Raw genomic sequence first — 27,399 nt, forward strand, 5'->3', positions numbered from 1 at the left:
ATTTCCCTAGAAAGAATATGCTTTGAAAGTAACCTCAGTAAACTAATTTTTCATTTTCTTCAAGTAAAAAAATACACATCAGATAATATAGTTCATAAAAAACTTTAATGTAAGGCACTGTTGTCCAAAGTTAAATGAGGGATAACAGCCCACACGATGCCATCTGCCCCATCACAGGCAGCAGGTACAGTTCCCACTCAGGAAGAGATTTGACATGACAGTTCCTCAGTGGTGATACTATCTCCCAAAGCATGGACTAATAGTTTTCCTTAAAACAAAAAAGTAACTATCTTAGACTGATAACTGAAGAACAAACATCTTAAGGGGAAAAAACCCCAGAAAACCATATCAACTATTGTAGTCTTAAAAGAAGGTTTCTAAGAGTTCCCATGTTTGTAAGAGGTCCAAGAAATGCATGTCTTTTGTTGTCTAATAAGTCCCCATGACAAGAAAGGATTGAGTTAGAAGCATGTCCTTGGTTCAGACTGTGCTTAATGAGAAATAGGGGACTATATGCATAAATGGGTTGAAGGACCAAACTTCTATTTGCCACTTGATTCCAAAACATTCAGCTGATTTCACCTCAAGGGCAGTATGACAAATTCTTAAGAATGTCTTCATTTACTTTCATTAAATACTTTAATATAAGAACCTTAAGAAAACTGGATTCTTGATTTATTGGTAGCCTATAACTTGTGTTTTAACATTGCTCTACAGTGCTAAAGACCTTATCTACTGTCTTGCAGGAATTTTTTGGATAACCTTTACTCCTAATCATCAGTAAGACACTTCCAAGTTCTTACCAAAAATCCATCTCCAGGAGTGAGTCATCCAGGAAAGGAAAATTTTGCTTTAAGTAGATAAAGTGGTGTTTATATGCATTAGGCCAAGCAATCCACTCAAGGTTCTAACAGTTTTTAAAAATTAAGTCACAATACAGCTGAACAAGGAACGTGGTGGTTCTGATGAGGTATTATTTTGACATTTTGGTCTCAGAAGGTGTTTCTCCAGTATCCAATGTCTTCAACAACCGGAAAAGGCCAGCAGCTTCTCGTATCCTACTGAATTCAATACAGAATGCCTGCACTTCTATAAACAAGTCCTGCACATTAATAATTTTGTTTCGGATCAAGGACTGGAGAAAGACACACACAAGACGAACCAAACGATTCTGAAAAAAAGAAAGCCAGTTTTAGTGTATCCATTTTCTTGGCAGGTATTTATAAAATTTACAATTACAAAAATTTCTGTTACTTACCTGCATGTATTTGTCCTTAATTTGTTCACAAGTAGAGATGCAATTTGATATATAAAGGTGAATAAATTCAGGAGGTAGATCAACAGCAGTAGTTAGTCTGTTTCATAAAGTTAAAAAGTTAGGGCTGTTAAACACTGTTAATTATATTTTATGGTTACTTATTTCTAACTTAGGATCAGTTACCTAGTTGTAAACATATTTATGTAAATGAGCCTGAGCCATTCTGCTTGTTAATAAAGGGGATTTCCATTTTTAAGTCTATACTTAGCATTACACATGGTAATTACTCATTTTTTTAAAAACATTTCTGTGTGTCCTCGGTTGAATCATAATTCAGTTAATGGTCTTCAAGCTCTCATAAGTAACATTTACTAAACCCCGATTATGCCTAAGTGCTATACGCAAGATGGTATATCTGAGAAGGAGGTATAGTTTAGTAAGTAAATAGTACACTATATATAGCTAAATGGTAAAATGAGGGGTTTACAAGAAGCAGTATAAATGAAAATATGGGAAAAGCCTTGAACTGGAACCTAGAAGTGTTCCTTATAACCTAGTGGATGCTAGGAGGAAAAATCTTGGAATCTGGGATTAGTATGGTACATTTAGGAACCTGGTGATAGAGACCCAGACAGAAGGCATGGTGGCATATTAGAATCTTGTAAAGGAAAGCTGGTATTCTCCAAAGGATTCTGTGGGATAGGAATTCCATGTTCAGATAAAGGGATACTATGCTACCTATATAGTATGAATTTCCAAAAGAAATGTGACTGTAGAACCTTTTTCCATAAGGCACTGAGGAACTAGTGCTCCAAGGAATAGTGGTGTGGTCACTTGAGATGGGGGGTGGGGAGCATAAGCAGACTTTGTCCTTTAAATTATTCTCTAGAAACAATAATATTGATAAAAAAGATGTGGTTATTCTTGGACTAAATCTGGTGAAGACAATAATGCTGTTAAGAATGTAGTGAAGGGGGAAGAAGCAAGCACTCAGAGGTAGCTCAATCCAAGGACTGAACCGGAATGAAGACCCTGAAGGAAGTGGGTGGGAGTCTTCACCGAAGGGGAAAGGCTTGAGCAGAGAATGCATAAGTGAAGTATACTTTCAAAAAGCAGGTAACCAGTTTTGCCAGTGACAGAAAGTAAGGTTGAAAAGACCACTCTCCTGTACACATACTTGTGATCACCCAGCTTCCAGCCAGGCGAAGCCAGGCTTTTTCTCACTGGCTGGTAAGCTTAAATGGACATGGTCTTTAGCAAAATTTCAAGAAGGTTTAAAAAAAAAAATCCCTGCCTTAAAGTCTGTTGCAAGTTTTTCCCTTCTGGCCAGTTAGCGTCTATATTATACCCCACATACACACACACACACACACACACACACACACACACACACACACACATCTGATTGAGTATAAACACTTACCGATTTACAACTTCCATTGAATGCAAGGACATGTCCATGTTGACCAGGACTGAAAAATACTCCGTGATCTGGCTTGACTGCATTAACTTCAGTAGCATTTCTATAGCAACTAGGGGGTTGTTTTCCACTAGGTCAGGAAGTTTGGCTGGAGTCAGGCCAATATGATAAACGAGTTTGGGGTCTTTTTCCAACTCACCCAGGAGCTAAATACAATCAAATTTTTAAAAAAAGAGGTTTTTGAGTCAAAAAAAATTGTCTGCATTGAACCAACTTCATAAATTTCTTCCTTCAAACCCATTATTATAATCATGTCTTGAACTGCAAAGACTATTTACAAATATGCTAATGATCTCTCCTCCTGGGCATTAAGCCAAACTTGGTATTGTCTGGTTGGATATAATGTCTGGATTATATAACAATATCATCCTTAACTCCTTTGTAGACCTTTTCTGTCCTCGGCTAGAACCAAAAAATAATTTAGTTGCCAACCAGCTCTCCAGAAAAGCACACACCACAGAGAACTGAGGAATAGGAGAAACAAGAGTACAGCCCCAGGTGGAGAACAAATGCTTGAGGAGAGAAGCAGGAAGGGAAGAGGGAGAGCTGCCCTGTTGCAGTCCCTCACTTTGCAGGATGATGCAGTTCAGGTCCTACTCAACTATGTAATTCAAATAGTTCTCTTCAAAAACATAAGTGCTTTTTCTTCAAAATTCTCCACACTTCCTCCCTACTGGCAAATACCACAGTGAACTGTTTCAGGAATGGCCTAGCAAACAAAGTGAACTACAAACACTGTAATCACAGGATCAAAAGTGAGATCTATCCTACCCCTCCTCTCCTAGAGTCAAAATCGTTCAAATAAGAGTTGATACATGTTGAATTATCAGTCTTTCCCCACCAGAGTAAAATGACTAGAACTGGAGAAGCAGAACAAAGATTCAGAGATCCAAGACTCCTTGGATGTAAAACCCTTCCTACTGCTGACTTCTGTTGACAGGGTCATTTAATTGGCCACTTAATGTGGAGGACTAAAGATAAGAAATGCTTATAAATAAATACCTGTGTTTGTTGAGGAGACGATAAGGGGCTTTTGAAGGCTTTGGCCATTATTCGCTTGATCTCCACACCAGTGCTATTCTTGACACACATTGATTTGTCCCATTGAATCGTATGGTCAGGCTCTGTTGGATTCAGCCAAGCCAGCTCATCCTCACAAATGTGGAGTGGAGGTGGTGGACGAATAAACTCTGGGCGGAAATGGCCTTTAATGAGAACAGGAATATTTGTTTCATTTAGTAAGCTAACATCTATACACATCTTTATAAAGGTAACATGATAAAACGCTCAAGACTTCAAAATCCAAGGCAGAGATGATTTAGAAATTCAGGGTTTTATTCAGAATACCAACAAAACGAAATATCAATAGAACATCATTATGCTAGACAGCAAATCTATTTTTCAAGAGAGAAAGGCACTACCATGATCTGGCAATTTTTAATTAAAGCATGATCACCACTCAGAAGCAAAGGATACAACTTCACATACTGGTAAAAGTTCTTATGGGAAAAATGAAATGCTATTTGATTCTGTTCATCCTACTCTTGGTTACCATTATTTTTATTCAGAGACCACTATTATTTGTAACTTTTTTCTTTGCATTTCATGAAATGGCAGGAAACAGAAAAGTATAGCTGCCTTTTGACATTTTCAAATGAATCCAGAGACTTTCATAAATCCCCTAATTCAAAAATCCTGTACTCCTGTTCATAAAACTATACAAGAAAATGCAGTGACTCAATACTTCAACTATTTTCTGAAACAGCATTGATTCCTAAGTTTAAAAACCCACTAAAATAAATACTGGCTGGGATTTTTATACCTCATTTTGGTTTCCACACAGGGCCCTAAGGTGGCCTATTCCAATCATGGATCCTAGCCCATGCCAAATTTGAGACTAGTTTATTGAGGTTTTCTAGCTAAGAATCATCAGTTTATCTTGAAATATCCTCTCTCTCATTTTTATCACCAGGACTAGCATCTCAATCTCTTTTCAGAGTATTTATAAAAAGATAAAAATTTTGACATTTTATGAGAAGTACTACTACTGTGATAAAGGAAACATTTCCGTGAAGTACAGATGCCTCATGTTAGCTAGATTCAGTATCTAATTGATTGGGGTTTTCACATACCTTTCTGGTGGCTCATGCAACAAAAGTTGTGCTTAAACAAATGTTAAATAAAAATCAGCATGTACCATGGGCTTTCAGGCATACCTGTGACTGGATGAGACCTCAGTTATTAAGCCCATTTATGCCAAAGATGTGTTAATGGCATTAAAGTCATGTAAGTTTAAAATTCATGGTAACACTGTAATTTGGAGAACATTTTCCTTATTCTTAAGCATAAAGCATGCCTTCATCATTAAAACCACATAGAATACCATGAAACCAAAAGATGCAGCTATCGGATTTCATGTTCAGTAGGTGTTTTCTTTGAATTAAAGTAAATTAGGAACTATAATATTAGTAAAACTTTACAAGGGAGAAGGTAATGATAAGATTAATAAAGCACTAAAAAAGAAAAGGTAATACATTACAAGACTCCTTTTTGTAAAATCTATCTTCCAGAATGCTGCTGATAATAAAAAATTTGGTATGTAATTTTATTACAGAAGAAACTAAACTGACCACCTCTACTCTGTTCTACTAGACGCTAGGAGGTTTTTCACTGAATTCAAGTCTAGGGAGCAACAAAAAATAACTGCTTTAGAAAACCAAGTCTCAGGGTATTGGTAAAATAAAACCCAAGTACATAAAATTGTATGTACCTACTTTCAATAGGCGGCTTTGGTCCACTGACTAAAGCTTCTGTGATTTGAGAGGCAACCGAGCTGTCAAATCCAGAATTTGAAGAATCTGGGTCCGGGTCACTGAGAATACTAGGGAAGCTAGCCTTACTTTGGGTTGGCAATTCAGACTGACGTTCTGAAAAAGGATAAAATAAGAGATATTTTTAAATTGAGGGTACCACAGGGCAAGAGAATAGACAAGCTACTAATTGGGAATATAAACAAAAGGCAAGATTCAATCTATGTTTTTGTATTGTCTTGTTTTTTTTTTTCCAAAAACTACAAATCAAGCAGCCAGCAGCAGCTATAGTCCGGCCTCTCAGCCAGCTGTGCTGGGGGCCACTCCTACCCCTTAGAGCACCCTGAGCCATTGCAGACCATTCACAACAAGAAGATACATACAGCCCACACAACAGATACCCCTACAGTGCCTGGTACTTGTGACCAAGGAGGATTGAGGTACTGGGCTCCTCAGGGCATTTTATTTTTTTCTTTTTTTAAAGATTTTTAAAATTTATTTATTCATGACAGACACAGAGAGAGAGGCAAAGACACATGCAGAGGGAGAAGCAGGCTCCATGCAGGGACTTGATCCCAGGTCTCCAGGATCAGGCCCTGGATTGAAGGCGGTGCTAAACTGCTGAGCCACCCGGGCTGCCCCTCAGGGCGTTTTCTATATAAGGCCACTATTTACAAGATGAGGAGACTTAACTGACATACCTACTACATAAAAACAAACAGACTCAGACAAAATGAGACAGAGGAATATGTTCTGAATAAAAAAACAACACAAAACCTCAAAAAAAGAACTAAGGGAAATGAGATAAGCAATCTACCTGATGAAGAGTTTGGGTAATGGTCATAAAGATCCTCACTAGAGAGAAAAGTGAATGAAGTCAGAACAGAGCTGGAGAATACAACTGAAATGAAAACTACACTAGAGAATCAACTGCAGATAAGCAGATAAAGACAGTATCAGTGATCTGGAAGACAGGGTAAAGGAAAGCACCCTAGCTGAGCAGCAAAAATATTAAAAAATTTTTAAATGAGGCTAGGTTAAAGAATTTCTTCTGTTCAAGTATAATGTTTGCATTATAGGGAAACTCAAAAGAAGAGGCAGAAAACATTTGAAGAAATAATCACTGAAAACTTCCCTAACCAGGGAAACAGCCAGGTACAGGAAGCAGATAGCCCCAAGAAGGTCCACATCAAGACACATAATTAAAATGTCAAAAATTGGGGCACCTGGGTGGCTCAGTGGTTGACTGTCTGCCTTTGGCTCAGGGTGTAATCCCGGGTCCTGGGATCGAGTCTCACACTGGGCTCCCCACAGGGGCCTGCTTCTACCTCTGCCTATGTCTCTACCTCTCTCCTGTGTCTCTCATGAATAAATAAATAAAATCTTTTAAAATAAATACAATGTTAAAAATTAAAGATAAAAGAGAATCTTAAAAGCAGTGAGAAAAGGCACATAGTTACACAGGAAACCCCATAAGGCTATCTGATGTTCTTTCAGCAGGAACAGCAGGTCAGAAGAAAGTGGCATGATCTATTCAAAGTGCTAGGAAAAAAACATGAGAGTGCTTGCCCCAGCAAGGTTATCACTCAGAACTGAAGGACAGAGTTTATCAGACAAACAAAAGTTAAAGGAGTTTACCACCACTAAACTAGCCTTACGAGGGGCAGCCTGGGTGGCTCGGCAGTTTAGCGCCTGCCTTCAGCTCAGGGTGTGATGCTGGGGACCTGGGATCGAGTCCCACGTCGGGCCCTGCATGGAGCCTGCTTCTCCCTCTGCCTGTGTCTCTGCCTCTCTCTGTGTGTCTCATGAATAAATAAATAAAATCTTAAAAAAAATAAAATGTGGAACACAGGGTGTCGGGTGGGGAAGTAAAAATACAGTGCTTTCAGAATGTGTTCAAACTTAACCATTACCTTAGACTGGTATATACAAAGAATATTATATACGAATATCAGTAACCACCAGTCAAAAACCTAGAATAGATTCAGAAAAAAGGAAAAGAATCCAAGCCTAACACTAAATAAAGTCATCAAACATAAGGGTAGAGAGCAAGGGAAGAACAGAGAACTGCAAAAACACCTGGAAACAACAAAATGGCAAAAAGTATGTATCAGTGAATATTTACTTTAAAAATAAATTAAGTGCCCATTTACTTTTAATTCAAAAGGTATAGGGTAACTGGGTAAAAAGACAACACCTATTTATATGCTTCCTACAAGAGACACAAACATCAAACCCAAAGACAGACTGAAAGTGAAGGTATCCCATGCAAATGGACGGGGGGAAAAAGTTGGGTGGCAAGACAAACTAGACCTAGAGCCTAAAACCAAGACCGAGCCTAGCTGGCTCAGTTGGTATTGGTAGATGGGACTCTTAATCTCAGGGTCGTGAGTTCAAGCCCCACACTGATTGGGCTTGGAACCTACTAAGTACATACATATATATATATACATAGGGGCACATGGGTGGCTCAGTTGGTTAAGTGTCGGACTTCAGCTCAGGTCATGATCCCAGGGTCCTGGGATAGAGCCCCATGGCAGGCTCTGCACTCAGCTGGGAATCTGCTTCTCCCCTCTTGCTTTCATACAGCAAAGGAAACCATTAACAAAATGAAAACATACTGAACGGGAGAAACTATTACAAATTCTGTATATGGTAAAAGGTTAATATCCAAAATAACTCCTACAACACCAAAAAAAAAAAGGATTTAAAAATGGGCAGAAAATCAGAACAGACAGTTCTCTAAAGATATACAGATGACCAACAGACACATGAAAACAGGGACGCCTGGGTGGCTCAACGGTTGAGCGTCTGCCTTCGGCTCAGGTTGTGATCCTGGGGGTCCTGGGATCAAGTCCCACATCAGGCTTCCTGCATGGAGCCTGCTTCTCCCTCTGCCGGTGTCTCTGCCTCTCTCTCTTTCTCTCATAAACAAAATCTTGGGGGGAAAAAAAAGCCTTAAAAAAAAAATGGACTGACTTCAACAACCATTTAATTTAAAAAAAAAAAAAAAAAAAAGGTTGAATGGCCAATAAACCTTTGAAAAGATGTTCAGGGCAGCCCCGGTGGTCCAGCGGTTTAGCGCCGCCTTCAGCCTGGGATGTGACCCTGGAGACCCTGGGATCGAGTCCCACATCAGGCTCCCTGCACGGAGCCTGCTTCCCCCCGCTGCCTGTGTCTCTGCCCCCTCCCCTCTCTGTCATGAATAAATAAAATCTTTAAAAAAAAAGTTCAACCTCACTGGTGGGGGTGTGGGGATCAGTCAAAACACAAGACACTATTACATACCCTTCAGACTGACAAAAATTAAGCCTGAAATCATCAGATGCAGAGAATGTCAGGTAATTTGCACACTGCTAATGGGAATGAAACATGGCACAGCAACTCTGGAAAACAATCTGCCACTAGCTAGTGAAGTTTTACATTTGCTTATCTCCCTAGAAAAAATATTTTCACATGTACTACCAGAATGAACATAGCAACATTATGTCCATTAATAGTAAAATGGGGGGGATCCCTGGGTGGCTCAGCGGTTTGGCGCCCGCTTTCGGCTCAGATCATGATCCTGGAGGCCCAGGATCGAGTCCCGCATCGGGCTCTCTGCATGGAGCCTGCTTCTCCCTCTGCCTGTATCTTTGCCTCTCTCTCTGTGTCTCTCATGAGTAAGTGAGTGAAGTCTTAAAAAAGAAAAAAAAAAGTAAAATGGATGGAGAACTTGATATTCCATTGTATGAATGTCACAACAGCAATGAAAATCAACCACTACAATTCATCAGTATGGATTCACTTTACAATTAACACCCAAAAGAACACAACATGTTTCCACATATATCTCAAGTTGAAGAACATCCAAAGTTAAACTACAGGCATATATAAAGGTGAGGGCGATAAAGTAAATCCTGATTATCACAAAAATGAGGTTAGTGATGGGGGAGAAGGGGAGCAGCTAGGAAGAGAAACACACAAGGAGACTCTAGGTCCTGAAACATATTTCTTAACCTAGATGATGCTGCTCCAGGGTCACTTTATAATTCCTTAATACATGCAGATTTTATGAAACTACATATTTCAGATTTTGTAATTTTTTTAAGATTGATTGATTTATGATAGAGAGAGAGAGGCAGAGACACAGGAGGAGGGAGAAGCAGGCTCCATGCCGGGAGCCCGACGTGAGACTCGATCCCGGGACTCCAGGATCGCGCCCTGGGCCAAAGGCAGGTGCTAAACTGCTGAGCCACGCAGGGATCCCCAGATTTTGTAATTTTTAAAAAAGATCTTATTTATTTATTTGTGAGAGACACAGAGAGAGACACAGAGACATAGGCAGAGGGAGACAGATTTTGTAATTTTGAAAAGACAGGGCTAAATTCCTGATTCCTTAAAGAGCTATCAGTGTTAATAAAAAAAAAAACAAACAAACATGGATTCAGTGGGAAAACTGTCAGACATGAAAGATGCCTTGTATCTATAACATGTTCAACTTCATTCATTTAATAGGAAAAATTCTAACTAAAATCATCCCAAGATGCTGTTTTCTCCTATTGCTAGCTAAAGTACAGAAAATGAACATACTCTTGACAAAAATATAGGAAAAATGTTTAAATTGGCACAATGTGTAGTAAAATAACAAGTACAGGTTATCTGGAATTTTTAATAAAGCCTCTGAAATATTGACATTGTTAATAGGGTAAAAAAAAAATGCCCCTTGTAGTTACTTTTGTATAACTTGTCTGCTTGTTTATTTAAAGTTAAAAAAAATGCAACTGCATCCTCCATAAATACACCTCTGGTCCATAGATCCTACTGCAAGACATGAATTGCAGGCCTCTGCAAAGGTGAATTTGTGTGTAGCCAGCTCCAGAGAAGATAAGTGTAGCACTTTTTTTCCCCCTGATATTTGTAAAAATGCATGGATTAGGACATCTTCAATCTGGGTAGGAGACAGCAAGTTTAGCCATTTTGCCAAGCTTTCTCGAGACTAACTCTAGCATATATTCCTTTCTGGGCTTGATATACTTTAAAACTTTCTCACAGTCGAACTCAAGTCATCCGAAGTTGCAAGGGAGATCAGACCTGATTCTCACGTTATTGAATACAAAGCAAAAGCCCTCAGAATATATATATCCCTTCTGAAGGTAAAATGACTGAAACTGCCTGTCACACCTCTGTACCCAGCTCTCATACAATCTTTCAAGAAATAATCATATTTTATTTCCGTAAGTAGATTATATCTAGCACTAGTGAATTAGCATTTCTGCATACCTTCAACCTTAAAAGTCTTAAAAAGATTTCTCGATTTCAGAAAATAAACATTGTTCTAATGTGATACTCAGGAGTTAAAAAGTGAGGGTCGGAATGTTCCAAGGAAAAAGCAGTTTATTGAACGATGTCACCTTGTATAAGAAACCAAATGTCACAGACGCATTAAGTCTAGTAAGAAGGATGGGGGACTGTCAAAATTAATACTGCAGCTCACTCAGTCACAAGGTGAAGGGTTCACAAATTTGCCCATATATTAGAATTTCCCTAATCAATCACTCTCAGTGCAGTCTAGCAAAAGGTGCCTCTTCTATCTTCCCTACTCAGAGAGGCTCTGACCATCCAGGTCAAGAAAGCTCCTATTTTCTATCACAACAGGCTTCTGCTTCAAGAGATCCCATTCATTTATATGCGTCCCACAGAAGGCGCCAAAGCAATCTTGAAACAGCAGGACAGGGGAACTTTCACACATCCTGACTTCAAAACTTACTACAAAGCTACTGTAAGCAAATGTGTGAAGTGAAATACAGACAGACAAAGCAGTGATCACTGAATAGAGAACCCTGAAATAAACCCTTCCATATAAGGTAGAATGATTTTCAACAAGGGTGCCAAGAGAAACCATGTGGGCTATTCAGGGTCCCCTAGGATTCCGTATGAATTTTACAATGGGTTTTTCCATGTCTGCAAAACATATTGTTCAGATTTTAATAGAAATTGCATTGAATCTGCAGATCACTTTTTTTTTTAAACCTACTAAATTTTATCCAGCATTCTTCTTAAATTGAAAAAGCAATCAATTCAAGTGAAAACTCAGAGTGAATTTATATACCACATTAGCAAGGATCCAGTACTGAGGGTACATTTCTCATGGAAGTTATGAAGCTTTTAGCACAATTACAAAGACCTTCATTTTAAGTGGGGACCCTTAAAAAAAAAAAAAAAAAAAAAAAGGGCCTAATGCTACTACACAAGAATACCCAAACCACTGATTGCTCCTTACCAGCCAAGGCTAGCTGAAGCCCACTAATATCCACAGACTGGCCCATGTTTCCAACGTCCATCAATGCAATCTGTCGAGGTGTCTTCTTGAAGAGTTCTCTTGGGGGTGCCAGCATTAGCTGGGAAAGAAAAAACTTTTCTGGTGGAGTTATAGGAGGTAAAAATCCTGTAAACAAAAATGTATAACAATTTCTCCAATGGTTATTTTTAAAAATTAACTTGACTCTGGTAAAATTAGCATTTGCTGCTTGCCATTTCCACTCACATATTTTTAAAGACAAAATTATTTAAGTTTCAGTTAACCAAATATATACATTTATGAAAATGCAATTAAATATACCACTTGAAATTCTGTGATTTGTGGCAATATCAAAAATGAAACTTAAATTTTTAACTATTAAAAGCTCTGTATCCAACATGCAAAGGCTAAAGCTTAAACATGCAAGCAAAAACAAATAAAAAAAGCTAATGCTCAGAAATGCTTTTTCTCCCTTGCTTCTGTGAGCAACTGTACAAGTTGAAGAGACCAGGAGCATCAGCAGCACAGGTACACATGTCACACCTGCTTCAGTGCACAGTACAGCCACAAAAATCCCCCAGTGCTGACTGCTGTTCCTGTCTGTCACGTTCCGTTGCTCAACAAGCCTCATCTGTCCCACAGCAGCACTGTTGCCAGACTCTGTTCCCCTCATCTTCATCTCCCCTCCTTTCTTGTCTAGACTCCAGGACAGCCTTCCTCACTTTCCCAGCTCCGAGTTTGGACTCCTGCCCACCTATCACCCACAGTCCACACTCCCACTTACCACTTAAGTTATATTTCTAGGTACGAATCTCACATTACTTAACCTGTTTACACAGAATTAAACCCCAAATTCTGCACCATGAGATCATAATCTAGTTCTGACCCACTTTCCTAATCTCATCTCTCGAACTCCCCTCCAACCCACACATCCTACACTCCAGTTACACAAAATCTCCCAGGTTCTCAGACTGCTGATTTCAGAACATCCAATATACCCAGTTCTTTAAAAACACCTGACAGGGCCACACCCTTCCCTCATACACCCCATATCCCACCCCTAACCAAGATCCAGCAAAAACCTCACTCCCTCTAAGAACCTCTCCAGCCACACAGGTGGTTGGTCGTCTGTGCCACTGGGCATTTCGTATGTGACCTCTAGTACAACCCTTACTCCACTGGGTTATGGCTACATTTATGTCTCCTCAACCAGACCTCAAGCTTCTTGAGTGAAGAGAAGCTGTCTTATTTACATCTAGATATATTCTCAATCCTACCTCTGCGTCAGAATCACCTGAAAAACTTTAAAAATATATCCATTAGATGCTCACTCTAGACATACAATACAAGCCCCAGTATTGATATTCCCTGTTTTCCATTTAAGCACCATCCTTACTTCAATGAAAGTAATGATAATAGTGATTAACAGTTATTGTAAATACTTTTATTTCTCATAATAACCCTACCAGCTAGGAATTATTACTATCTGCATTTTACAAACAAAGAAACTGAGGCACAGAGAGGTAAAATAACTTATCCATGGAGTCCTCCCCGGACAGATTTGTGTTTACAATGCAGTCTATGGTCTGAATCTAGGTTTAGGCTCACGGCATTTGAAAGGGACCTAAGTCATCCTTCCCCTGCCTGAGCTGGCCTTCAGAATTCAAAGGGCTCTCTGAGTAAATCCCACGCTGTCCCCATTGTCTGCTAGGGGCCTCCTAGGCTGGTGGGCTTAGGCCTCCCAAGATATGTTGCATTACCTTCCGGGCATTCTCAAACGTAATGAAAGCCGCCTTGGGTACGAGTACCCTAAGGACATCTCATCCTACACAAAGTTTGCTCCTCTTACATAAGAGCAGCGCAATAAACCAACCACGAGATGCTTTAGATGGAGAGGAGATGCCAAGCATGAATGCCAACTAGCTTACGGGGTAGAAGCCCTCCAGTGCCACGAAAAACTTCTTGGTATCATCTCAAAACCCACTGCCTTCACCTTTTAACTCTGTATAGTGACCCCTACCTAGACAGTGCTCTTTTTCCGACGGTCTAGTACCGGAAGATCACACTTTCCCACCTCTGTCTGCTTCCCCCACTACATGGGGCTTTGTCTCACTAATCACCACCCCCTCTGTGCCTTTCTCCTTTCCTGGCTGAGCCTTCTCCCAAAGTCAAGTCTCATAAAGCATCTCTTTGGATGAATGAATGAGTGAACGAGTGAATGAATATAACTAACTAACTAAGGAGGCGGCCTCGAATGAAACCCACTGATCCGATCTCACCGGCACTGCACAAATCTACATTTTCCATAATGCCCGGCAGTCCTGCGTGTTCTAAGGTAGGCCGCGAATCTGCGACGACCTTCTACCCTCTGCCCATCCCATTATCCAGGGCGGGACACGCAAGAGACCGACGACGGCGGCTGCCAAACCGTTAAGCGCCGCTTAGTATCTATCTCGGCCCGACAACTCTTCGGGCTCTGGGCTTCATCTGGTCGACGGACACCTCAGCGCGGGAGCAGAGGGTCTTAGCTACGACCGAGTCACACGCCAGGCGGGCTTCACGAGAACGGGGTGCGCCCGGGGGGCTAACGCTCCGGGCCGCGGCCCCGGGTCCGTGGGCAGCTCCCGCGTCTCCGCTCTTCGGCCGAGCTCGCCCGGGCGCAGGCGGAAAGCGCCCAAAGCCTGCCCAGCGCACGCCTGGGCTCCGGGGAGCGGCGCGCCGCGGGCGTACCTGAGAGCGGCGGCCTGTCGGGCTCCTGGCCGCCGCGGGCGGGCGGCGCGGGGTTGAGCAGGTGCGCGAAGCTGGCGGCGAAGGGGTTGGCGGCGAGCGGCTCGGTGCGGTACATCTCCCAGAGCAGGTAGAGCGCGGTGAGGCGCTGCGCCGCGCTGGGCAGCAGGTCCGGCTGCTGCAGCAGCATGACGAGCACCGAGCCCAGGCGGAAGTGGTCGGCCTTGCTGAAGTAGTGGTGGAAGGCGGTGGACAGGCCCTCGAAGGTGCTGCCGCCGCCCGCCTCCTCCGAAATGATGCTCAGCAGGCTCGAGAGCTCCTTCGGGGTCAGGCTCATCCTGCCCGCGGGGCCCCCCGGGCCTCCACTGCCCGGCCCGGGGCCGCCTGCTCCGCCTCTGCCGCCGCCGCCGCCGCCGCCGCCGCCGGAGCCGGAGCCTCCCGGGCCGCTCCTGGACGCCGATCCCGCCGCTTCCCGGGCACCCCTCTGCTCCGCGGCGGTGAGAAGCCGGCCAGACGCCGCGCTCACCCCGCCACCGGGCATCAACCTCGCCCGCCCGCCCCGCTTCCCGGCCGCAGTGGCCCTGGCGCCGGCTCGCCCCGTCCCCACGGCCGTAAAGCACGCCGTGACACGACAGCGTCGCAAACAAAACACGTCTGGGAAGCGGAGGGGCAGCGCGGAGCCCGAGCGCGGCGGGGAGCGAGGCCGCGGGGGGATCCGGAGACGCTGGGGGGCGGGGTGAAGCGGCCGGAAGTGGGGGGGCGGCCTCGGGCTGCGGGGGTCCTGCCGCGGGCGCGGGGGGCGGGGTCCGCGCCTCGACCCCAGGCGGACCTGCGCGGAGCCCCCGCGGCGGAGCCCGGCCGGGCGGGTGCCGGTGCCGGTGGAGCGGGGCCGCGGCGTCGTCTGCAGAAATGCGCCTGCGGTTCTACAGAGGTTTCTTAACGTAACGTACGTGACGCCTCATGATTTTAAAGTGTTTAAATGCGAGTAACTGGGGCAGCCCCGGGGGCTCAGCGGTGCAGAGCGGCCTCCGGCCCAGGGCGTGACCCTGGGGACCCGGGATCGAGTCCCGCGTCGGGCTCCCTGCGCGGAGCCTGCTTCGCCCTCGGCCTGTGGCTCTGCCTCTGTGTGTGTGTGTGTGTGTGTGTGTGTGTGTGTGTGTGTGTACGCTCTCATGCGTGGGCAAATAAAATCTTAAAAAAAATAAAAATAAAAAATGCGACTAACTGGAACGAGGACCTTTCTCGTAGCCAAAGTTAATGTCCAGTCTTACCATCCTTTTTTGCACAAATGCAATCCTATTACACTTGAGTTTTTGTACATGGTTATGTTAATGGGATTTTGAGAAAATGTTTCCAATAAATACTCAACAAAATTGTGCAACTTTTTTATCCTGCCTGCCCTGAGGCGCTGGTTCCAGCCCCAGAAGACGGCGGTCCGGGTTTGAAAAAAGCAAAAATACCGCCCCGGTGACTCCGGGCTGAAACCCAGTGGCTTTCCCCAGACTTGCCCAGCCCCTCCCTGGACCTACAGGAACCGAGGGGATTTCTCCAGCGATTTCCACCGGGCGGGCACGTTTGGGAAAGCCGGGCTGCGCTGAACAATGCTAGCAGCTCAAGAGTCATTTAGTTAAGTAAAAAAAAATTTTTTTTTTAAGATTTTACTTATTCATGAAAGACACACAGAGAAAGAGAGGCAGAGACACAGGCAAAGGAAGAAGCCGACTTCCTGCTAGGAGCCTGATGTGGGACTCGATCCCGATTCCTGGGATCACGCCCCAAAGCCGGAGGCAGAGGCTCAACCGCAGAGCCACCCCGACGTCCCTAGTTCAGTAAATTCCAAACCAAAACTGAAGGAGGAGAAACGGCTGGATCACCAGTGTGCCAATCATGAGGGCTTCTTCAGTTTACTGCTAGATTACCCACTAGAAAGGTCCTGCCAAGACCATTTATTTTTGTCTTAAGCAGAGCCCAACAATGGACTTGAACTCAGGAACTCGAGATCAAGACTTGAGCAGGCATCGAGAGTTGGGTGCCCAACTGACTGAGCCACCCAGGTGGCCCCAAAACCTTTCTAACAGCAGCGTACGTATGCTACACCTGGACTGTTGGGAAACTGATTTGAATTAGCTTGAAAATATTCTTTTTTTTTTTTTTTTTTTACTATGGTAAATAAACCTTATTGTATTTGAGCCGTTTTTCATTGTGGGGTCTATTTGTAATAGCTGTGTGTGTGTGTGTGTGTGTGTGTGTGTACATATACATACGTATACACAAATATGTAGTTTTGGAATGTAGGTGAGGTTTGGTGGGGTGAGGTCCAGAGCAGAGAACCAAGAAAGAATTCTTGAGACATCTTTGGTGCAAAATGGTGGTTTTATTAAAGCGTAGGAACAGGACCTGTGGGCAGAAAGAGCTGCTGCACCAGGGTTCTGAGGGGTGTTTAATTATATACTTGGGACTTGGGGGAGGTAAAGGAAAGGGAAGTTTCAAAGGGGCTTTCGTACCCTGAAGAAGACTCACGGATACTGGAGGCCTTGCCATTGTCAAGTTAAGGTTACTTTTCCCTCTAGCACCGCATTAACAATAAGACAGTTGGGAGCTTCCAGAAGGAATGTCACACATACCCCTCCCCGCAGTGAGGCGGGGGTGGGGGTTGTTTGCTGCGTATCAGCTTGTGCTTTGTCATTAGCTAGCCTTCTATATATATATATATATAACTATATATATTTTTTACTATTTTTTAAGATATTTCAAAATATTTGAACATATAACCCACCACCACCAAAAGAGCTAAATACTTTTCGTTCTGTAGGACCATTTTCTTGTTTTAAAGATTTTATTCATTAATTCATGAGAGACACACACAGAGAGAGAGAGAGAGGCAGAGACACAGGCAGAGGGAGAAGCAGGCTCCATGCAGTGAGCCTGACGTGGGACTCGATCCTGGGACCCCAGAATCTCACCCTGGGCCAAAGGCAGGCGCTTTGGGACTCGATCCTGGGACCCCAGAATCTCACCCTGGGCCAAAGGCAGGCGCTTAATTACTGAGCAACCCAGGGATTCCCTAAGCAGTTTCAATTGCACCTACAAAGACTCTATTTCCAAATAATGTCATAATCTGAGGTTCCACGTGGACACGAATTTGGGGGATTCTATTCAACTCAGTAAGCCTGAGGGGAGGAAAAAATTTTCCTTGGCCCATGGTTCTTCCAACTAGACTAATAATTGAATTTACATGAGACAGATCAACAGGAAGAAAAAAAACCCTCAAATTTTTATTACTTGGGCCCGGAGGCCCAATAATAAATTGAAACCTAAAGAAATGACCAAGGCAGGCAGTTTTCATACTTTCAGACAGACAATAAATGCATGAGGAACTGACAAGGCAAAGAAAATGACTTTGGGAGCTTCAGTGAGTAAGGAATTGGACACAGAGGTCGAGGTGGGGTAGTAAATTAGTAAAAAGTAACAAGCGGCGTTTGTACAGCCTTCTCGGCTCTAAATGTCACATCTCAGATGATAAGGGTGTCTCTTTACCTCCCAGTACAGGGAGGGTACTGGTCACAGGAAGGTTTCAGGGGGACAGAGGAGGGTCTGAGTGTCCTTCTTTTACAGGTTGCCTCTTAAATTTTATTTTAGGTGCACCTGGGTGGCTCAGTGGGCGAGCATCTGCGTTTGGCTCAGGTTATGATCCCACTGTCCTGGCATCAAGTCCCGCCTGGGGTTCCCCGCAGGGAGCCTGCTTCTCCCTCTGCCTGTGTCTCCGCCCCCTCTGTGTCTCTCATGAATAAATACATACATACATAAAGCCCTGCTCTCTAATGCTTAAGGGAGTTTGATGACCTCGTGGTCAGCCACCTCCCCCCCCCCAGCCCCATAACTGTCTGTGCGGTCTAGAATCACCCTCCCCCTACTGGAGAATCACTTCATCCTTTACAATAACCGACTTTACCATATAGTCAAAACATCCATATAGTCAAAACATACCATATAGTCAAAACATACCATATAGTCAAAACATCCCACCAAAACGGATTTAAATTCTTTCTAAAATGGATCACCTTTCCCTCTCTTTGGATGGAGTGCACAGACACAATATAACCCTGCCCTCATGATGCTCTGCTACAGTGATGACAAGGGCCAGTTAGGCATAAAGAACTATTTGCTCTATACAAAGTGTCCTCCGGTTGCTATACTTTTTTGAATTCTTGGGTCTGTCTTTTATAGTTTTTCTATTTCTTTCATCCCTGTTGTGTTGTCGTTATTCTCTCAGGAGAGTGAGCCTTGCAGTTGGTCAGACAAAAGTGGTGCAGCAAGAGGGCATCTGGCTGCTGGAAATTGGATTCTATGACGCTGGCTTAGAGACTTCTCAGGACACTTGCTGCTTCCTTGCTGAGCCGCAGGTAGCTGAGGTCAATGGACATTTGGCTTTCCTGTCTGAGCTAAACTCTTGCCAGATGTTTGCATCTGTTTTCATCCTTTTGTAGAAATTATCTTGCTTTGGGGGCACCTGGCTGGCTCAGTTGATTAAGTGTCTGACTTTGGCTTAGGTCTTGATCTCAGGGTCCATGGATTGAGCCCCACATTAGGCTCATTGCTCTGTGGGGAGTTTGCTTCTCCCTCTCCCTCTGCCCCTCTCACCACCTCGTGCTCTCTCATAAACAAACAAGCAAACAAATAAATAATATAAATATAAATATATTTTAAAAAATAGATGAATGATTGTCAGATTAGGGGTGGTGGTTGGGATGGAGAGGCAGAGAGATGGATGTGATGCTAATGGAACAGTTCTGTATGGTAACTGTGAAGGCTATACAAGTGTACATGGGTGATAAAATTGCACAGAACTATACACATACATTGTAAGTGCTAAAAGTGCTAATTTCCTAGTTGTGATTATGTTTTACAGTCACACAAGATGTTACCACTATGGGAAACTGGGTGAAGAGTACATGGGAACTCTCCCCACGTATTATTTTGTAATTTCCTGTGAATCTGCAATTATTTCCTTTTTTCTCTTTTAAGTAGGCTCCACGCCCAGTGTGGGGCTTGAACTCATGACCCTGAGGTCAAGAGTTGCATGCTGTACCAACTGAGCCAGATAGGCACCTCTTTTTTCTTTTTCTTTTAAGTAGGCTTCCAATTATTTAAAAATAAGGTTAAAAAATATTTAAAAATATATAGCAACATTCCTATGGTGTAATGCTCAATGCCAAAAGCAAATAAAGGTGGTATGTATGTATACACACACACACTTAAAGTGGTAAACAGTGGTTTTCTTTAGATGGATACCTGTTTTTCTTTTTACATTCATGTGACTTCCAAATAAACATGCATTATTTTTTTTTTAATTTTTATTTATTTATGATAGTCACACAGAGAGAGAGAGGCAGAGACACAGGCAGAGGGAGAAGCAGGCTCCATGCACTGGGAGCCCGACGTGGGATTCGATCCCGGGTCTCCAGGATCACGCCCTGGGCCAAAGGCAGGCGCTAAACCGCTGCACCACCCAGGGATCCCAACATGCATTATTTTTAAGGTGGAAATAATCTTATTGAAAGACAGAAAACATCACTTGTAAGTGTATGACTGGGATTTGTTCTCTTTTACTCAAACACCTGCCGATGTGTTTCTTCCAGGAGTGTCTCGCCTTTCCCAAACTGAAAGGAATGCCAGATGTCCCTTCCACTTTGTTCTGCCTCGGGAGACGTGGCTAGCTCCCTTCCAGGTTGTGGACAGCTGCTTCAATCCACTTTCCACATGGAACTCCAGGAAACACGAGGCAAAACAGTCTAAGTCTCCCCGTGGTGCGGCCTCATAGCTCTTGTGGTTAGTTTTTCTTAGCCCTTTTGTGTGGTTCTTTCAGAAAAAGACAGAGAGAGGCAAAACAGAAAGAGGCAGCTTCAGTGGGAACTTTCAGTTTTCTGCCCATGAGCTGAATAGTCACCTCCTGTGAATACAGTAGCATCAGAAAGCTCTTTCCATTTTTTGATTCTCCCTCAAAGCCCTTTCATATTCTGCCTGTGGTCAGACATTTTTTGAGGTTTCTTCTCAATTCAGGGCATTCAAACCACTTGACCAACAATGTCAGAAAAGCAGGAAGCCAGGTAGGTAAGTGCTAGCTTCAGAGTCAAGTTCAAGCCCTGCTGCTGTGGAGCAGCTCACAGACACCTGCCAAGCCCATTTGTGTGCCTGCTGCCCAGCTGGGGCTACACTGTGAGTGAGACCAGGTCCCTGCCCTTGAGGAGCTTTTAGGCTAGATGAGGCGAAGCTTAGTCTTTCCTCTGCTTTGTACCTTTGGGCAAGTTGTTGACTGCTTTGAGCCTCAGTTTCCCCTTCTGGGTAACAAGAAAAATCCACAGGGAAGGAAGCTGTTCTCTGGGTCTCCCCCTGAGTCCTCTTACCTATCCTGAGAAAGAAGAGAAAAAAGTTCAGTTCATTTGTTTTTTAACAAAAAGATTGTATTCATTTGTTGAGAGAGAGAGAGTGAGCCAGCATGTGCAGGCGGGAGGAGGGGTAGAGGGAGAGAGAATCTCAAGCAGACTCCATGCTGAGCACATAGCCCAATGTGGGGCTTGATCTCACTACCCGGAGACCCTCATGACCCCAGCCAAAATCGAGTTGGACACTTAACCAACTGACTCACCCAGATGCCCTAAGTTGGGTTTATTTTTAAAGAATTAATCTTTCTGAGACTCCTGAGTGGCTCAGTGATTGAGTGTCTGCCTTTGGCTCAGGTCATGATCCCAGGGTCCTGGGATCGAGTCCCACATCGGGCTCCCCACAGCCCTACCTCTGTGTCTCTGCCTCTCTGTGTCTCTCATGAATAAATAAATAAAATCTTAAAAAAAATCTTTGTGAATTTTTCAGCATGAAACTGGCTTCAGGGGCAACGCCGGTGGCTTAGCGGCTTAGGGCCCCTTTCAGCCCAGGATGTGATCCTGGAGACCCAGGATCGAGTCCCATGTTGGGCCTCCCGCGTGGATCCCTCTGCCTCTTTCTCTCTGTGCTTCTCATAAAAAAATAAAATAAAATAAAATAAAATAAAATAAAATAAAATAAAATAAAATAAAATAAAATAAAATAAAATAAAATAATAAATAAAATAAAATAAAATAAAAAATAAAATAAATAAAATAAAATAATAAAATAAAATAAAAAAATAAATATTTTAAAAAATAAAAAAAGAAACTGGCTTCACTGTTTATCTTCTCCAATTAAACTTTCACTTTAATCTTTCGATGACCTCAACACAACACATGGGACATGAAATCGGGTATCAAGCCTATGAACACCCCTTTTGTTCATTCAGCAATAAACGATCCTGTTGAAGAGAGCTGGCAGTGCCATTCATTCATGGCAACAACGGGAGTGAAAGCAGCAACAAATTGTAAATTGTAAGTTAAAAGCTCAAAAGGGGAAACGAATGAAGAACTAAGTGGTCATTGCTCTCATTTCCCTGTTGTAGATAATTCCAAGACCTTTGCCTTTGTTTGCGTATAATTGTACAGGAACAGGAACTCATGCCCAAGGATAATTAAGTATGAGCTACAGGGCAGGTCCTTTGGCATTTGGAGGGGGACAGCGAGACAGGATTGTCATGATCTCAGTCTATTGGGAAAGGAGCATAAAGGAAACAGCCTTGCGTCCGGGGTAGCACGGAGTCTCGGTTAAGAACACGAGACCCGAGGCCAGCTGGCGGGGCTCGAGACCCACTCCAGTCACCAGCTTCGTGAGGGGAGCTCTGAATGTGTTCTCGCATTTATGAGGGACAGGGCTAATAGTACCAACTTTCAGGGGGTTCTCGCAAATAAGTTAGTGACCATAAAGCCTTGGCACAGTGCCTAGCACACAAAACCCTGGCCCCCGTAACATTTAAAATCATGTTCATCCAGAGGCAAACCAGGAGAGACTCTTAACTCTCGGAAATAAACTGAGGGTTGCTGGAAGGGGGTGGGGAGGGGATGGGGTAACAGGTGATGGGCATTAAGGAAGGCACTTGATGGAATGAGCACTGGGTGTTACATGCAGCTGATGGTTCACTAGATTTCTACCCCTGAAACGAATAACACACTGTATGTTAACGAATAAATTGAATTTAAATAAAAATTTTTTAAAAATCATGCCTATCCAGGTCTTGGGATTCCTAGATCGCCCAGCATTCTCCGTCTTCCAAATGCTACCTCGCTGTCCAGGAGCGTCCAGTTCTCCCTATCACAGACAAGCTGTTCTCAGATTCACTGGACTCAGAAATCTTTTATTCTTTTTAAAATGATTGAGGAGGGACACCTGGGTGGCTCAGCGGTTGAGTGTCTGCCTTCGGCTCAGAGCATGATCCCAGAGTCCGGGGATGGAGGCCTGCATCGGGCTCCCCACAGGGAGCCTGCTGCTCCGTCTGCCTGTGTCTCTGCCTCTCTCTGTGTGTCTCTCATGAATAAATAAATAAAATCTTTAAAATTAAATAAAATTAAAAATAAATAAAATTAAAAATATAAATACATTAAATAGGGCATCCCCAGTGGCGCAGCGGTTTAGCGCCGCCTACAGCCTGGGGTGTGATCCTGCAGACCCCGGATCAGCTCCCGCGTCGGGCTCCCTGCATGGAGCCTGCTTCTCCCTCTGCCTCTGCCTCTCTCTCTCTCTCTCTCTCTCTCTCTGTGCATGCCCCTCATGAATAAATAAATAAAACCTTTAAAAAATTAAATAAATAAAAATGATTGAGGACCCCAAGAAGCTTCTGTTTATATGGGTTATATCTCTCAAAATTTACCATATTAAAAATTGAGACTGATAAAATGTTAAGATATTCACTTAAAAATAACAGTGAAAATAACAAAACACATGTCAAGAGAAGAGAGTAGCCTTATGTATCTTTAGTGTCTGGCTTAATGGAAGACAGCTTAATTTTCATATCTGCTTCTGTATTTAACCTGTTGGAATATGTTTTGGTGATGTATATGAAGACAGTACAGCCTCAGATATTTAGTTGAAAAGGGAGTAGTTTACAGCCTTTTTACATAATTCTGGCCATTCTTCAATACAACACCAAAACTCAGCAAGTTACAGTTTCTTAAAGGCTTTTTATAAAACACATTGATATCTGAAACCATACCAATGAATTTTCATAGTTGTTTACTTTAAAATCCGCCAGTCTGGCTTGCACACTGTGGAGACCTTTTGCCATGGATGATTTTTGGATGATTATACATGTTATTTGGAAAATGCTGTTCGTTGTGATAATAAAGATCTTCCAAATGTTGACACATTTCATTACACAATATAAAAAAATCACATTTGTTAATATCATCACTGATTTCATAAGAAAAGTATTTTAAGTATTGGGAAGCCATGAAGCTCACAGTGGCAGATGCAAGTTTTACAAAATTCTAATTTTCACATGAATGCTCAAATTTTGCCATTGGCAACAAATAGTACCAGTAGTTTTCCTTTCCTATCTGAAGTATCAGATTTACTTCATTTATTTTCAAGAAAGCATTTGCCAAGGACCTGACTCCAAATAGCCATAATTTGTCTGCTAATCACACTTGTACACAAAAATGGTGTTCTATGAAAAAAAAGGTTAATTCAGTGCAAATTCAAGCAAATTGCAAATTCAAATTTCTTTGAAATAACTATGGATTTAACAGAAGTGCCTTCTGTGTACATCCTATTTTGTCAGAATATTAAGAAGAAATGTGCTTACATGATGAGATTTCATACAATTAATAATGTTTCCTGCTTTATCAAGGACATTCTTAATTGAAACTGGCTTTTATTTGTCCCAGTCCCTTTGTTTACTATGAGTATGTGTGTAGCAGTGAAGACCACAGTTGTTAGAAGAGCTTAGTGCTGTAGGCTTGATTGGCGCAGAAGTACTGGCAATTATCCCCGGCATTGCTACAGCACTGTCCATGCAAATGTCAATGCAGTAAAAAAAAAAAAAAAAAAAAAAAAAGGCAAATAATGTCTTGCTTTTATTATGAAAATAATTGTGATCTTCTTAACCTCCTGAAAAGCTCTCAGGTACTCCCCAAGCTTCCATGGACCACACTTTGAGAACTGCCTTAGACCAGGGATCAATCAACAACCTTTTTCTGTAAAGAGACAGATAGTAAATATTTTGGGCTCAGTGAGTTATATAATCCCTGTCACACCTATCAACTCTGCTCTTATGGTGCAGAAGCAGCCATGGATAGTATGTAAATAAAGAAGTGTGGCTGTGGCCAAATAAAACTTTATTATTTTTTTTAGATTCTATTTATTTATTCATGAGAGACACACAGAGAGAGCGAGGCAGAGACCTGATGCGGGACTCAATCCTAGGACCCCACAATCACCACCTGAGCCAAAGGCAGATGCTCAACCACTGAGCCACCCAGGCATCCTGCCAATAAAACTTTATTTATAAAAACAGGCAGATTTGCCCCAGATGGTAATTCACCAACCCCTGCTTTAGACAATCCAAATAGTTGATGGGCTTTCAAACCACAGGATGGCTACCTATTAATGTCACATCAGCCAATCAAGTCAGAACACAACAAAATTCACCCCACCGTTCCTGTCTTACACAACCTCTTCTACACATCCTCATAACAAGATATACTCTACTCAGTGCTAGGCTCTGTGCCTAACATTGCACTCATCAGAATTGCTTCAGTTAAGGTCCCAACAGGAAACAGATGTCATTTCAAATTACATAACTGTAGAAGAGTTCCGCGGGGTGTGGGGAGTCACAAGCAACAGTGCAACACCCAGGGCTGGTGGCAGTGGAGTAGTTACCATCTCCAGGCCCAAAGAAACAAATAGAAGGAAAGATTGCCAGAACCCAGAAGGAAAGAGTCATACAGGATTGCTGCTCTTGATATGTGCTGGGAAATAAATGCCCTAAATACTCTTTTGCCCACTCAGATCTCCTGCCGGAGGAAACCCAAATGGAAGCCAGAGGCTCAGGGAAGCTGTTGATATGGCCTACAAGAGGCTATACCAGCCTCCTGCAGTAGAGGGCAGGGTATAGAAATGTGGACAGTGGCCCTAGGGGACACAGATGAAGACAGGTGGCAGGACAATGTTCTATACTTGTCTGTATCATCATGTAGACCGCCCAATGGGAAGTCAGAGGCATGCCCTGCTTCACCACTAGATGCACAGCTCTCAGGGCACACCTGGCCCACTGTAGTCCAACGAAGGTTTGCTGACAAAGAATGCCTGAGAGTCCCAATCTTGTGACCAGGAGGCCCTATAGAGCCATAACCCCTCACTCCTTCACTCATCTGTAATTTGACCATTTGAACCTGCCAACCCGGGAGACCACCAGCACCCAAATGTCCAGCACCGGACCTGCTGCTGCTGCTGAGCCACGGCTGAAGTGGACCAGATCCCCATCCCCAAATCTAGTACAAGCTGTTCAAACAAAGAACTCAGTGCCTAGGGATGTGGTGATCTGAGATATTTCTGAATTTCAGTACAGAATCCTTCCTCAAACACAGGATTCCTGCAGGACTTGACTCTGGCCCCGCTTTTAGATTTTTACCTGCAGAGGTCGCCCCTCTCCTAGGAAATCCTATTGAGAACACCTGTCATGTAAACTGCCTAGAGAGCTATTCTGATCAAAGCGGGGGGTGGGGGTGTGGGGAGGTGGGGGGGGGGTTGGTCCTAGGGCCCCACTCACTTTGCCTCCCCTGGACAAACCCTCTAGGTGGTCTGGACCTGCCTCCATCATCCCACAGGCTCTAGGAAAACAACTTGAAACCGACTATCCTTTGCAAAAAAACAAGGGGCTGATGTTGCAAAGGAAGCCAAGAAAGCCATCAAGTTTCTTCAAGTCCATAAACATAGCATTTAAAAATAGCGCTCAAATCAAAATGATGCCAGAACGTTTCTGTCACATAGATACTACTTGTTTCCATTTGTCAATGTTTCCTTCCCAGAACCATTTTCTGGATATCATCTATCTTCCAACATTTCTTACATTTTTCTAAAACATTAAAAATGGTTTATTTTTAAAAACCCTTTTACAATTTTTAAAAACATGACTAAGTTTTCACCACCTTCTTTCTAATTTGTTAAGCCATTAGTTGATTTTTATTTTACCAAATCGAGAGTTGCGAAATGGAATAGTTCTAACAGGCTCATCATGGAGAAACATCTGTTCCTGGGCTTATTCCTCCCTGAACGTTTTTCCTCAAGGAGACAACCACTTTGGACTCTGCTGGTTCTTTTGGTCTTTAGGAACCTTGTGTCTTACTTAGATAACACTTAGATAACTATACTGCCTTTTTTTGATTCATTACTTTTTGTAATAAGAGGCACCTAGTTGGTAAGATGGTGCGTGCTGCCACACACTGTTGCTGGGAGGAGCAGGTGGTCTGCACACCTGTGACGGAAGAGACACGTGGAGCCTTGTCCCTGTTGTCCCCTGGACACACGTGCCTCTTTCCTCCGCTGACTTCAACCTGTATCCTTTCTCTGTAATAAACTGTAACTGTGAGTATAACCACTTTTTTGGGTTCTAGGAGTCCTAGCAAATGATTGGACCCGAGAGTGTTGGAGACCTCTGCATTGCAACACTGCTTTATTTATTTATTTATTTATTTATTTATTTATTTATTTATTTTTAAAGATTTTATTTATTTATTCATAAGATACACAGAGAGAGATAGAGGTACAGACACAGGCAGAGGGAGAAGCAGGCTCCATCCAGGGAAGCCCGACGTGGGACTCGATCCCCGGTCTCCAGGATCACACCCTGGGCTGAAGGCGGCACTAAACTGCTGAGCCACCCAGGCTGCCCAACACTGCTTTTTTTTTATTTTTAATTTATTTATTTGAGAGTGAGCGAGCAAGA

At 43.0% G+C, this 27,399-nt stretch overlaps 2 protein-coding genes and 1 long non-coding RNA gene across 5 annotated transcripts in view; 2 read left to right on the forward strand and 1 right to left on the reverse strand.

Moving 5' to 3' along the window:
• Window positions 1-1,519, forward strand: part of RNF149 (ring finger protein 149) — a 32,198-nt gene extending 30,679 nt beyond the window's left edge. Inside the window, exon 8 of the transcript XR_007413580.1 lies at window positions 747-1,519. The gene's annotated coding sequence lies outside the window, so the exon portion shown is untranslated. The remainder of the gene's footprint in view (window positions 1-746) is intronic.
• CNOT11 (CCR4-NOT transcription complex subunit 11) lies at window positions 87-15,123 on the reverse strand. Its single transcript, XM_025463826.3, has 7 exons — window positions 14,559-15,123; window positions 11,811-11,975; window positions 5,513-5,665; window positions 3,741-3,943; window positions 2,682-2,884; window positions 1,259-1,355; window positions 87-1,171 (listed from the first exon to the last, which is right to left on the reverse strand). The coding sequence occupies exons 1-7, from the start codon at window positions 15,094-15,096 to the stop codon at window positions 974-976; spliced, it is 1,557 nt and encodes a 518-aa protein (XP_025319611.1). The 5' UTR covers window positions 15,097-15,123; the 3' UTR covers window positions 87-973.
• A 243-nt stretch (window positions 15,124-15,366) lies between these two features.
• On the forward strand, window positions 15,367-21,573 carry LOC118350067 (uncharacterized). 3 transcript variants are annotated; one of them, XR_004803201.2, is made up of 4 exons: window positions 15,508-16,637; window positions 18,829-18,958; window positions 20,195-20,384; window positions 21,426-21,573. It is a non-coding gene; the product is annotated as an uncharacterized LOC118350067 (long non-coding RNA). The 3 variants fall into 3 exon arrangements; XR_004803200.2 differs by lacking the exons at window positions 15,508-16,637; window positions 21,426-21,573 and adding an exon at window positions 15,367-15,501 and having other exon boundaries at window positions 20,195-21,419; XR_004803199.2 differs by lacking the exon at window positions 21,426-21,573 and having other exon boundaries at window positions 20,195-21,419.
• Window positions 21,574-27,399: the final 5,826 nt, after the last annotated feature.

This window comes from Canis lupus, chromosome 10 (genome assembly GCF_003254725.2).
Source record: "Canis lupus dingo isolate Sandy chromosome 10, ASM325472v2, whole genome shotgun sequence".
In the NCBI taxonomy this organism is placed as follows: domain Eukaryota; kingdom Metazoa; phylum Chordata; class Mammalia; order Carnivora; family Canidae; genus Canis; species Canis lupus.

Coding starts and splice junctions, on each gene's coding strand:
- CNOT11 (XM_025463826.3), bottom strand. CDS start 15,096: ATGCCCGGTGGCGGGGTGAGCGCGGCGTCTGGCCGGCTTCTCACCGCC. Junction 2,885..3,740: donor CGTCTCCTCAACAAACACAG/GTATTTATTTAT, acceptor GATTGTATTTAG/CTCCTGGGTGAGTTGGAAAA. Junction 1,356..2,681: donor TCAATGGAAGTTGTAAATCG/GTAAGTGTTTAT, acceptor TTTATGAAACAG/ACTAACTACTGCTGTTGATC.